Source organism: Salvelinus namaycush, chromosome 25 (genome assembly GCF_016432855.1).
Source record: "Salvelinus namaycush isolate Seneca chromosome 25, SaNama_1.0, whole genome shotgun sequence".
NCBI classification, from domain to species: domain Eukaryota; kingdom Metazoa; phylum Chordata; class Actinopteri; order Salmoniformes; family Salmonidae; genus Salvelinus; species Salvelinus namaycush.
This window is the reverse complement of record NC_052331.1, coordinates 15,093,667-15,106,929: the sequence shown is the minus strand read 5'-3', so window position 1 is coordinate 15,106,929 and position 13,263 is coordinate 15,093,667. Positions and strand designations below refer to the sequence as shown.

At 40.8% G+C, this 13,263-nt stretch overlaps 1 protein-coding gene across 1 annotated transcript in view; it reads right to left on the bottom strand.

The window, feature by feature from the left end:
- LOC120020667 (adhesion G protein-coupled receptor L2-like) overlaps positions 1-13,263 on the bottom strand; it is a 232,271-nt gene that overhangs the window by 51,834 nt on the left and 167,174 nt on the right. Inside the window, exons 3-5 of the mRNA XM_038964372.1 lie at positions 4,733-4,946; positions 1,089-1,198; positions 29-40 (exon numbers count right to left, since the gene is read on the bottom strand). Coding sequence (XP_038820300.1) covers positions 29-40; positions 1,089-1,198; positions 4,733-4,946 — 336 coding nt within the window. The remainder of the gene's footprint in view (positions 1-28; positions 41-1,088; positions 1,199-4,732; positions 4,947-13,263) is intronic.

The following is a 13,263-nucleotide window of genomic DNA, read 5'->3' as shown; positions in this document are numbered from 1 at the left end:
GGGGGGTAAGACTGGACCACTCATTTACCTTTTTGTTCCACTTCTATTTTAGGCATTGGAAAAGAAAGAAAGCAAAAAAGAAAGAGTGCAAGAGGGAGAGAAAGGTTATCGTGAGTCAACTACCAGGTACACGAGAAGGTTAGAGGATATGATCGATAGAGGACCAAGAGATGCCTGTTTTGGGGGAACAAGAAAAATACTGAGGGAAAAAATAGGACATTATCAGGCCTTATAATATGAAAGCAGTCAGGTTAGGGCTGGAGTCAAACACTGTTTAACCGATCACGATTCCATGATTTTCTTGCCATCAAAATAATATGTCTAGCCTGGTCACTGACCGCATCGGTAATAATCAGGCCACAGTACTTTCAAATGAATTGTTTGACATAAAGAAACATTGTAGCGTTTCTGAAATCGCTTTTCAGTTTAAAATCAGATACAATTCTTAGAGAAACAGCAAAATAGTTATTTTTGGCAGTATTGAATGGAGCAGTATTTACATAAAAACTTTATAGACACAAATCTAAACTAAATTCCAAAGTCTGCTTCGGCCAACCACAGAACATAACTTGTTGCTAATGTTACAGGCGAAATTTCCCTAATGAGCCAAAAAATACAATTGTAAGTGAACAATATTGAGTTCCTTCATTAAAGCAGTGCAGCAACAAACGGAAGAGGGAAAGATCCTAGTGAGACAACCGAGGAACAAGAATGACTGAAACTTAGAAGGAGAGAAAGCATAGAGGTTAATTTGGAAAAGATACAAGAGAGGAAGGAACATTTGATGAGAAATGAAGAGGTAAAGCAAAAATATTATTTCAGAAAGTAAATCTCCACTGAATTACATAACAGAAAAAAGGTTGCATGTTACAAGAATCAGATTTTTAAAGAAAAATAAGTAAATATTACATATGTTTTGGTATCAACTGTATATTGTTTAATAATAGACTACAAACAAACATTACACACAAGATAAAACATATCCCCCCAACAGGAATCACTAAATAAGTAATGGTTGTAATAAACCTAACAATACGTTGAAGAAACATCACATAGTAGCACTGCATAATTAAAGGGTGAATACTTACTGTATGGGACACACTCATACTGAACCTCTAGATACTTGTAGGTACCAGGGCAGGGGTCAGGGAACACATCAGAGCCAGTCACAACCACACATTGGGTACGGTTATTGCACCTGGGAAAAGATGGATCACAAACAATTCAGCAATGACACAAACTACTATAACATCCCAGGAGTGGTATTAGGGTGAGAGAAACACATGAATAATACATAGCCACTTCCCTCTTCCCTCCACACACTTATTCAAATCAAGTTTGCAGCATTGCTGTGGTGAAGGATATAAAAATCCTATTCATCAGAGTAGGGCCTTGATTCAATATGCTGTATTGTCGTCGTCAACTTAACAAGTTGAGGGAGGAAGAGAAGAATCATTTGGGGGGAATAAATAAAAGAGAGAAACAGTAAATAGATATAAAGAGAGACACACACAGACATAAAAATAAAGAGTGGAATAACTGTGTAAAGAGCTGAAGACCGGTCTGGAGTATATTATGCGATGTTGATGAGAATGTCACCTTATCAGACCCATATACCCACTGAGACCACTCACCCACACAGAGAACAATTTAAATTGTACACAACAGGCAGGGTAATTGCCTGTTTCAAGCGGGTCAACCGAAACACAGAATGCTCACCATTATTTGCTATGGGAGGCTCCCGAGCCTTTGCTATAGGAGCTAGTTATTTGCCTTATAACTTGAGTTGACCTTGGCTATGAAGTAGAATGTGCGACCCTTAAATTAAAACGGTTTCAATTGTGTGTGTGTGTGTGTTTTGCGAGTGCAACAGAGTGAGAGATGGAGGGGGAAAGAGAGGAAAATAGAATAACTGATTTTGTATAAATATAGGATGAAATTGTCTCCACTTCAATCAAGCTCTCTTGAGACTGAAGGATTGAGAAGGCAGCGACAACAGCAGAAGCAAACGGTTATCCATGACAAGTTGTTTTTTTTTTAAAGCCCCAAAAAAATTGCGACTTAACAATTTTCAGGCCGGTTTAGTGATAAATATTTGAGAAGGTCAAATGCAAAGTCGTGCAAGTTGGACAGATCTCTCAGAATCACCGCCGAAGCAAAGAGCCTAGCTGTCCCTCAAAAGCCGAAAAGGACAGCTTTTAGTGTGACAGCCAAGAACAAATTAGGTTGTTATCAGACCTGCTACAAAACTTTGCCGTGACCCAGTGACCTTGTAGGAAATCCATGTGTAATACAATTACGTACAGATAAGACACACATGCGTAAAATGCGGTGTTCATTAACCAGTCACTTGCTGCCTATTACAACCTGCATATAAGTATGCGATTTGCATTGAGATATTGGACAATTACTTCCAACTAATGTACGGTCGGTAGACTAATCATATTCTTTCTCCTATTTCTTCCAATTGTTTGTCTAATTGTTTGTCCCATCATCAAATGTACAACTGCAGCCGGCAGATCATTGTCATCATCACCATCATCACTACTATTACAATGACATTACAGGAGGTTGTCTGGGAGGCAGACAGACAGTGATGTCTGTTATGTGAGCTACACTTATCCACTTCCCTTCGTCAGAAAATAATAATGAAGAAAAATGTCATTATCCCCTGCCCAGGGCTATTACCCTGTCCTACTCTGAGGGAAGAGATTAGTGCTGCATGGGAAAGGGTGTGAAAAACTCTCCAGAACTTCCCCTTCATTCCAAATCCCTGCAATTAATCTGTTAGCTAGCTACAGTCTTGTGATTTTTACTCCAATGACACCAGAAATTATGAAACCAAAGAAGTTAATTTCTAGAAAAATGACTCATTACCTCCACAATGTGTTAACACTGATTTCTGTCCACTGAAACAGTGATAATTTCACCTATCATCATTTTGTGTTAATCATATTTGTATGTTTTCCTGCTTATGACCAATGGGTTGATGGCGTCTTTTAAATGATTTAAATACTTAGTAATCCCGTGTGGCTCAGTTATCCCATTTGGCTCAGTAGAGCATGCTTGCAACTCCATGGTTGTGGGTTTGATTCTCACAGGGTCGCTCAGGATAAGATTGTCTGCTAAACGACAAACAAATATTTAACATATAAACCCATAGTGACATCCATGGTAACAGACAAATCCTCCAACAGCCTATTTCTCATTTTATGCAGTGTATTTATCTCCATTGTTTAAGCCAGCATCCATTATAACCAGGATTCAGACTAGCGCATCATCAGGCTGGCTGTTCTGTGGCTTAGACCTGCTGCCTGCTGCTGCCTGAACCACCCCAGGTTATTGTATCAATACTCATTATTGTCATGTCTCATTTCCTCTGATCTACTACATTAGAATAACGCACACAAGCTACAGTAGGTTTAGTGGTGTAGAGCATGATCGGGCTCTGGGCTCTTTACCACCTCCACTGACTCTCCTAAAAGCCTTTGTTAACAGATTAGTTTGAAGTGGAGTTCAGTGGGTTCTAGCCTAGGCAACAATGCAGACATGGGATAAAATACTATTTGATATAATTCCAAACACTTTATCTGGGCTCGATTGAATTTGTCTGATGCAATAGAACCAATAGAATTGTTGCAAAACCACCCATCTGGACCTCAAAGCAGGCCAGAGAAAATGCTCAAAGCATTTGAAAGATATCACATAGTATTTGAACCCAGGTCGGCTAAACCAGCACGTGAGCACTAACAGACAAATCAAGGGACACGGTGAGCATTCTCTGTCTTTGTCTCTGTCTGGTCTGTGTGCAACTGCTGAGACAAACACTGCAGTAAATGTAGCGTGACAAGCTAAATATGGGACGTCTTTATTATCTATTCAAGAGCTCATGGGAATTTTTGTGGATGCGGATGGATAAGGCAGGACCTATTTCCTAAGGTGGATGACTACATACACTCAGTAGCACACAAGTCAGGGCAGGGTACTGGCATGTTTCGGTAGGTGAGCCGGGGTTCTTGCTGACTTATGAAACGTTAATCTGGGGTCCTTTAAATACACACTTCCGGGCTGGGGCCGGCATAGCAGTCAATTTAAAGTGGTGCGTGCAGCCTACTGGCAGTATTGCAGCTAAATGTCCTGGGAGAGTGTTACTAATATGAATGGTATTATGAGGGGGGTAGAGGCATTGCACAGGGCTGGGTGCTGGGCTGTGTCAATGCAGTACGAGTGTTGGAACAAAAAACTAATGTTGGAAACAGAGGGATTAAGAAGGAGGTTCATGTGACTCTTTTGAGACGGACAGGCTGGCTGGCTGGCTGGCTGGCTGATTGAGCAGCTGCAGTGGTACTGGTGAAGGGATGCATAGAGCATATGGTCTAGGGTTGCTACGAATGACCCCCTGTCCAGTTTTACGGTCTAGAGTTCCACAACAATACCCCAAAAAACATCTGATTATTAAAAAGTCAAGGAAGTGTGGGTAAATTGTCTGTTTTTGGTCAGTTGAAAAGGTAACACAAATGCTAGTCTAGTAATATTAGGGTTACCACCCAAACCAAACCACTTTGTTTTGATAGAAAAATTGTGGATCCAGAATCACTAGACTGGACTCTAGAATCACATACCACACATCCCTAACTAACTCCAGGTTATATTGTGTAACGAGACCTTTCTGCTCTATTACCTTTGAGATACAATCTTGTAGGCCTTGGGTGAGGTAGCAGTTGACTCTTACCTTTGTGATATGATCTTGTAGGCGTCGGGGAGGTAACAGTTGACGTTCTCCATCTGGAACGGGTCGGCGTCGCAGATCTTGTCGTCGGTGCGGCCGTAGTTCGCTGTCTCGATCATGATGACATCAGCACCGGGGCAGCGGAGATCGATGGCATATCCTTCGCAGGAGAGCTCTCTTCTGACCAGGCCAAACGGCAGGGCCGCACGACCGAACCCTGGGCGAAAGGGAGGGAGGGATAGGGAGATGAGAGAGAGAGGGAGAACGTAAAAAAGAGATATTAGGTAAAGTGCTGTACAAAACTGCTATAATATACTGCATTCATAGGAATGGGAGCCAAGAGGAGCCAAAAGTACCCAATAACATGGAGTCATTTGATATCTTAGGAGGTAGTACAGACTGCAGAGCATCAAAAGACAATCCATTTAATTAGTAACTGCAGACCACTCGTCCAATGTTTACAACGGTTTAAAACAGAAGAATCATAACATACAGTACAACAAGGATGAGGAAAAAGACAGTTAAATTGAATGACCAATTTCTCTAAGGTCTCTTTGTTTCTGGCAAAGACATCGAAGTTGTATAGTCATTGTATAAAAGTCCATGTAACAACCCAAGAAACAAATTCAAATACACCTAAACACAATACTATAGAACACAAAATCTCTCTCAATTCCTCCTTCAGGACCATGGTTCGATTAAGTTTGAATGGTTAGTTTCGACAAAGGGGTACAAGCTCCCTCATTTGTTTTTTGTTTCACTTGTTTAGCTTTTCTATCAGTAGAGCAAGAGGCAGAAAAGAGCCTGAATCTCCCAGCAGCAGCATGCAATGTAATTTAATCCATTTTACAGTGTCGATGATAGAAGACTCTGAAGAGGAAAAATCTATATGCGGAGCTCAGCAGATGTGAACACCAGCCAAATATCTGTGCTTTGGGGAAAATTAACTATTTTGATCCGTTTTTGTTCCTCCCATCAACAAAGTATATTGAAAAGGTTGTTTTTTTACTCTCTTTTCTCCGAAAAGCAATAAAACGTCAAGCCATAAATACCATGGAAATACATATAAAGAGATATTAAAAGAAAGCAGAGGAGAGAGAAAGAAAGAAAGAAATAGATCCATTAAAGAAAGAAAATAGGAAGGAAAGAAAAAGGAAAACGAACAGGTATGCAGTTAATTTCGAGACCAATCCCTAAGAAAACACCTCAAGTTCCAGAAATGCAAATGGTGTTCCGTTAAAGGACTAAGTGCAAGGCAGTAGCACTGCATGAGCTGTCAATAATCACTGTTGTCCGCGGCAACAGTCTGCCTCTCTGAGGGGCCAGCTCAGCTGCCATTTGTGTTTTCTGCCACTGCACTACTCTGCTAATTAGTCTCTCTTTTCAGCCTGTTACCTTCTCAGCGCTCCCATTGGCTCCTCTGTATTGTCAAGTAATAACACTAACCACCCCAGGTTTGCTTTGCACCCGCCTGCTAATTGCAACCGTACACAATTTGACAGCCAGGGCATGACGCAATTAGCAATTGTTTGAAAGAATGGCTCAAAGTTGAAGTGATTTCGGCTTGAAACTCCTACTACCCTGAGACCTCGACCTCGGCTCACATGTCTGTCTATTTGCTTGTCATTCTAGCCTGTAGTGGTACCATGCCCTGCTCTATTATAATGGTATTCTGTGTAGGTTCCACAAATGTCGCAGACACACACTGACGAGTGTCGAGAAAGGTTTGCATACCAACGTGGATATAAAGCACCTGTAAGCCAAGAGATGAGAGTTTTTCTGAGACTCGACTAGAAGCATGAGGCACCAAACAAGCTCTCAATAGGAAATGCTTTTTTATGCATGAACCATTTTACAACAGAATGCTATGAGACCACTTCAGATTACAATATATGTGCATTCATGAATATACTGATGATAAACATGTCTGCTAATTGGTCTGTGGATTCTGCTTAGTTGAGATGTATGTGCCGTAGTCCAGCTGCTATAACTACTGTAACTACCCCGTGCGGCTTCAACTTCACCACAAAAACGAATGAACGGGTTTCATGGCCATTCCTCACGGAGGGAGTGACAGCTTTATCACACAGGCAGAGACTACAGAAAGCAGACAGAAAGAATACATTTCATGGGGTTTTAAGGTTTCTCAATGGAAAAACTCTCCTTTAGAGTGGACTGTAGCTCACTGTAACTTCCCCTCCCTCCTTTCCCTTCTGTCCAACAGTTAGCTATGGGCCATCTATCAGGGAACTATAGTTTACTGTATGGTCTGATCACACACAGCTGCTGTCAATTGAGGCCTAGCAATTGATTAAGCCTGGGGCTCGCCTGCCTCCTCTTCCTCAGTACAGTATAGATCCATCTGGCCATAGGGCAACAGTATATCAATTAAGGGGGAGTATCTTGACTTTAATGGGCGCACACAAGGACAAATTGCCTGGTCTCTCCACTCCCTTCAGATAGCATGGATCTCATTAATGACTCACTTACCTCTCGGTAATTGGATACGTATCATGAAAAATCACTTTTTAAAAAGTTGTAATGTTTTGAGAAAATCTAGTTTTGTTTCCTTTGGGGGAAAATAATAGAATGAAGTAAAAAGTAATTTCTTTCTGTTTGAAGACTGCACATCATGTTCTTTCAATAACCATTAGTTCAAAGCGTTCTTAACTCTTTGGCTGCGTTTACACAGGTAGCTTAATTCTTTTCATATCAGATATTTTTCAGAGCTGATCTGATTTGTCAAAAGACCAATTAGTGAAAAGAATTGGTCTGCCTGTGTAAATGAAGTGAACAGATGTGAACAGAATGGAAAACACAGGTACTCTATTTATAATTTTGATTTAACCTTTATTTAACTAGGAAAGTCAGTTAAGACCAAATTTTTATTTACAACGACGGCCAACACTGACCAAACCCGGACGATGCTGGGCCAATTGTGCTCCGCCCAATGGGACTCCCAATCACGGCCGGTTGTGATACAGCATGGATTTGAACCAGGGTGTCTGTAGTGATGCCTTTAGCACTGAGATGCAGTGCCTTAGACCACTGTGCCACACGGGCATGACACATTTACAATGTATCCACTTAGATTTTTTTGGAACATCACTGTGAATGTTGGAGACTTTCATTAAAAGTTAAATGGTTTACGCGGGGGGAGAAACATTTGTGTGTGTGCATGAGTGTCAATGTCTTGAGGAAGTGTGAAAAGCTTTTCATCTCATGGCTCTGTGTAACTTTGTTTGACTTCTCTGTTCCAACTTTGCAGTGGTAGGAAAATAACTGCCACAGGACACAAGCATGTCGGGCAGCCAGCTGCAGTTCAGAACAGTTCAGAAAACAGGAGGGAAAATCTATAGCACATCGTGTGTGTGTGTGTGTGTGTGTGTGTGTGTGTGTGTGTGTGTGTGTGTGTGTGTGTGTGTGTGTGTGTGTGTGTGTGTGTGTGTGTGTGTGTGTAAAAAAAGAAAAGAAAGGAGCAAGGCTTTATCGCTCCTTCAGACTAACATTAAATCATCCTACATAAGGCTGGCACAATAACCGTATAATCGCGTAACCGATAATGAATTGCCCAAAGCATAGTTCTGAGATATTGAGCAATAAAGTTTTCACATTCCAGATCTCTGAACTGTTTTGTAGTGAATTTTTCTTTTGATCACCCATTCTGGTCCTCACCCTAAATGTACCTGAAGTGCAGAGCATCGAAATCCTAAGACATTTGAAAATCAGTTTTTTTTAGTGGGGTGCAATCGCAGCTAGAACCTTGTGGCTCTGAAATGTCAATCTGGCTTCAGCCATAAGATTCTATCTGGCACAGAATGTTACAATTATGTCAATAGAAAAGTACAAAAAATGTAATGATTAAATCAAGAGAATACCCTTCTTTCTAGTCACATCGTCAAATATATGAATTCATGTCCATCACACATTTGTTAAAGTGAAAATGACAAATACACTATATCCTATGGAGAACTAGCAGCATTGCTAAAGCTTAGCTTTGGATGACTAAACTGATATATGTTTCTGGTGTCTGACACCCAAAGTATGTAAACTACTTGCTAGTCATCAATAAAACGTTTGTAATTTTAGTAAAATAACCCTTCCATGGAGGTTTTCATATTGCTATAGAACTAGTCAAAAACAGCAATGCCTCTCTAAGGACCTTAAACATGCTCTAAGACACCTGTATTTATTTATTTTTGACCATAAAGAGCTTACGTTATGGCCATTCTTCAGAAAAATTGTGCAAAAAAAAAATCGAAGTAATTGAAAAAGAGTACCAGAACCTATGATATGAATAATCAAGGACTTGGGAGTCCCAAGGTTCTATCTGCAAAATATATGGTTTTGAGATAATCGTTCTTTAATAATTTTTTTTAAAGTCCCAGATCTCAGAACTGTTTTTGTGATGTCTTCCTCTTTCATGGCTCAATAAGTATATCACCCTCCATCCAATTATTTTTGATTGACAATCCATCATTGTGTGATTGGGCTGCAGATAGAACCGTATAGCAGCAAGTTAAAAGGTGTTTGTGCAGATAGAACGTTCAGATAATTTACCAAAAAATTATATAATAAACTATATTATTTATTTTTATCTGACATATCTCACATGTAAAGGACCACCTAAAGAGCAACTACGTTAATGACACAATTTTGACCAAAATGTCCGATATAACCTTCTAGTCGCAAGGTCAAGAATTATTAACAATAACGTGAACAAAAAAAATGTATCATCATAATCGCCTTAACAAGTTTATTTCAAGAGGGGGGAGGGATTCAACTTTATTTTCAAGTAGATAGTTTACCCAATAGCAATTATTCATGTTTACATGAAAAGGGTAAAATTGCAATCATTTTACGAGCATAGTTAGAAGAAGCTTCATTTCCAAAAGTTACAAGCAGCCAAGCGTATACATTTTTTAGATGGGGGTGTCACCAACGCTGTGTTGTATTAATTAGGTAAGTCGTAGCTATTTTTCAAAGATGCATTATGATACATTACAAGCTCAAAACAAACAAAAATACAATTATCACTATAACTGTTGTCATTTGCATGACAATTAATCGTTACCCGAAATTCCATAAACGCCACAGTCTTAATCCTACGGCTGCATCCAGCAGGCCAGTATATAATATACTAAATAGAATGTGCAATTGAATTGCCATGGAAACCGCTGTACACATTTTCTCTGTGTCATAATTGGCTGTGATCCCCTATTCCTGGCCCTGTTGACACGGCGACGCCTTATCAGGCATTCTGGTCAGTGACTGACTGACTGACTGGGGGAAAGAAAATAGGCTTTTCAGATTCCTCCCCCTAACCAGCCAACGGTAAGCCTGCTATTTGAGCTCAAGTGAGCACAGAGTAGGCAGACGGGGGGCCAATACGGACTCACAATGTGTTGTATTATGGAAGTGTGGAGTCTCTTCTCCTTTTTTCGGTACGCAGCCTATAATTCACTGGCAACAATCCTTTCCATAATACATATTTTGTTTTCTATCAACACCCTTGAAATTGAAAGTGGCACCACAGCGCAGATGGGTGCATCTGAAAAATACAGGCCCAGCCAGTGGCGCGCTGCCATCGTCTGATGCTTTTAAACCCCTGAGAAAAAAATAAAAAGACAATTGAGGTTTGATATAAAGCTATTGGCTTTGGCCAGAGCACCAGACCATGACACACAGTCACAGTTATGTTTAGCCCCTCATCCTAACCCCTCATTTTCCCAGGATTGTTTTGTCCTTTAAGAGGCCTATCCTATACAACCTTTAACCCCCAAAACTCCCCTCCTCTGCTCTCCACGAGGACTTCAGACTCAGACTGAGGAGCCGCAAGAGTACCGGAATGTTTGATCAGTCTGGCAAAAAGTGGGCCAGTTTTGGAGGGGTGGGGGGGATACAGACAGAGTGGCGAGGGCCGCAAGAGCCTTCACAGACAGACAGACAGAGCACAGCTAGGCGTTGGTTGACGCTTGTCATCCTCCATTAAGGCCTCTTTGATTGGTCTTTGTGGTCGTGGAAACGTCAAACAGCTGCATGCAAATGGACCTGTTCCCCCAGGCTGGCCCCCATTGTTCTGGGCCTAGGCTTGACAGGGACGCTTTCTCCACAGGATAAAGCAGGGTGTAACCCTTTAGAAGAATAAGAGTGGCCCCACCGCTGACACAGCGTGAGTCCTTCAAAATTGTTTGCCTTTTTTGGTTGTTTTATTCTTCAATATTACTGGTAGCCTATGTCTCGGGAAGAAAGAGGGAATCTTCCAAAGTCAAGCATTCCTCCCAACTGCGCTGGATGCCTCCATAATCTAATATCCGGAGCGAGAGTATAGGGCAAGCGAGCATACAATATGTTTTCCAAAGATGAAGTCACGATTTTCCAAAGGGAATTAAGAAAAAGGAGGAAAAAAATCCAAAGCATATTTGAATACTTAACAAGTGAGAACAAAGCGGCAACATGTTTTTAAAAAACAAATTCTGCTCTCTTTGTACTCCTCTGCAGTATTTCTAATCTGTTCAATGGAAGTTGTTGATTGCAGGCCAAGGAAGGATTTTAAAAACAATAGGCTGAATTCATTTCGAAATAAAGTACTTTTATGAAGAAAATCACGGTGGCTTCTAAAGGGCACTTGCAATTAACCCCTTCTTTATTAAATAATACTAGTCTCAAATTGTAAACACAACATTCTTAAGCTGACAGAAAAGTATTATATTTTGTATAAATATGTCATATAAGTCTCTTTTCATATCCCTCAGTAGCATACAATAAATAGCATAGCTGCTGGTGTCTGCCATTTGCTATCTGTGATACAATCTCACAAATGCTATCCAAAAGGAAGACACACATTAAAACACATGGGAGTGAGTTGAGAGATGAGGAAGGAGATTTGGGGAGTTGCAAAATAACATCTGCACAGGAGATACTCTGTACAGGCATGACCCCGCTACAACAGGCCCATATTTCATTACAACCACCAAAACTGCAATAATACAATCGACAAGGACATATGGCACCATCTCCCATGACACTCACCCCCTCTCTCTCTTTCCGTCTCTGTTCTAGCTTGCTGGGAATCGTTTCTAAAGACAATGTCAGACAAGACCGCAAAGCAGACCCCAAAGGCTAAACGCTACTTTCCCAGACAAATAACTGCTATCAAACACCTCCAGGTTCCGATATACCGTAAGCATTCTAAAATAGAACCGGATAAGTCACTTAGTCCATTTGTGGTGAAAGCCATGCTCTCAGGAATTTCTCTCTTTAATATGGTTGAAATACAATGGTGGTGCTTCAGGTTCCAAAAATCACTCTTGGTATTCATGACCATGGCCATTCATCTCCAAAACTGTGTTTTCTATATTTTTTCCCTCTGAAAACAGTGGGTGGGCATTGCAGGAGAGCAGGAGAGCATTACATGCACGGCATGTTGATGCGTGTCTCATTCTAGAGAACTAAAGGGGAAGGATTTGTCATATCACTGGGACTAAAGCATGATAGAGTCAGGCCCCCCCGGCATCTCTTAAGCGCTTGGAAATATTGGAGATATTTGCGATATTGTGTGGGCGTGTGTACATGTGTGTGGCTGAGATAGACCCTGTCACGGCAGACGCTCAGGTGGCATTTCTCATCCCCATTTCCCCTCATCCCTATTTTCTCCCTCCTGTTTACAAGCCCAGGTGCTCCAGGCATGCTAACTTGCAAGCCTCCTTTAAATCCCAACCTAAACCTCAAATCCACTTCAAAAGTGACACACGAGTGAGTGATGCTCCTATTGTCCTTATTTTTACACCAAGCGCCCTTTAGTGCTTAACCTGATTTTGTTGTTGTCTTCAAAGTCAGCAATGGCAAAACATGACAGTTCCAGACAGTTTACAAATTCAATGTAGCGTCTAGGCGAAAGACTGTTTTGGTTCTTCAAAGACAGCAGCAGGCTCAACTCAAGCTAAAGATATCCCTCGATGACATCTGATTTTCCAAGATCTGAGGGAAAGCGAAAGAGTATAACCATAGAACTAGAATTACAAGAATGGGAATTCCCAATCAAGCCAATGGGTCTGTGATGGGTGAAATTATATTTCTATGTTTATAACTAACTATCTAACATGCCCTGTTTAAACTGAGGTCATCTTCTCTGTCAATGGGACTGCCCTGACCTCTGACCTTTAAGACACATCAAAAGGAAGCCATTTTAGAACGATGATCAACATCATTACATAGCTAACACATTTAATCCTCTGAGGCCAACGCAGGGTCACCCATTAATTAAGCTCTTCATGACAGGGATGACACCATGTTAAAAACATGTCTTAGAAAAATGTCTCCTTTTGTCAATCTTTATCCAAACCAAACGCCTGTTGGATTATTAGAGCTTTGCAAATCAAACGGTTTTTTTGTAAAGGAAATAGAAATGGGCAATTCCACAGTGACAGAATTACGCTGAGACTCCCAATTTTTCAATTTAAAACAGTATGCCAAACAAAAACCATTGATTTCAAAGTTTAACAAACCATACAACTCTATGCACAATGACAACG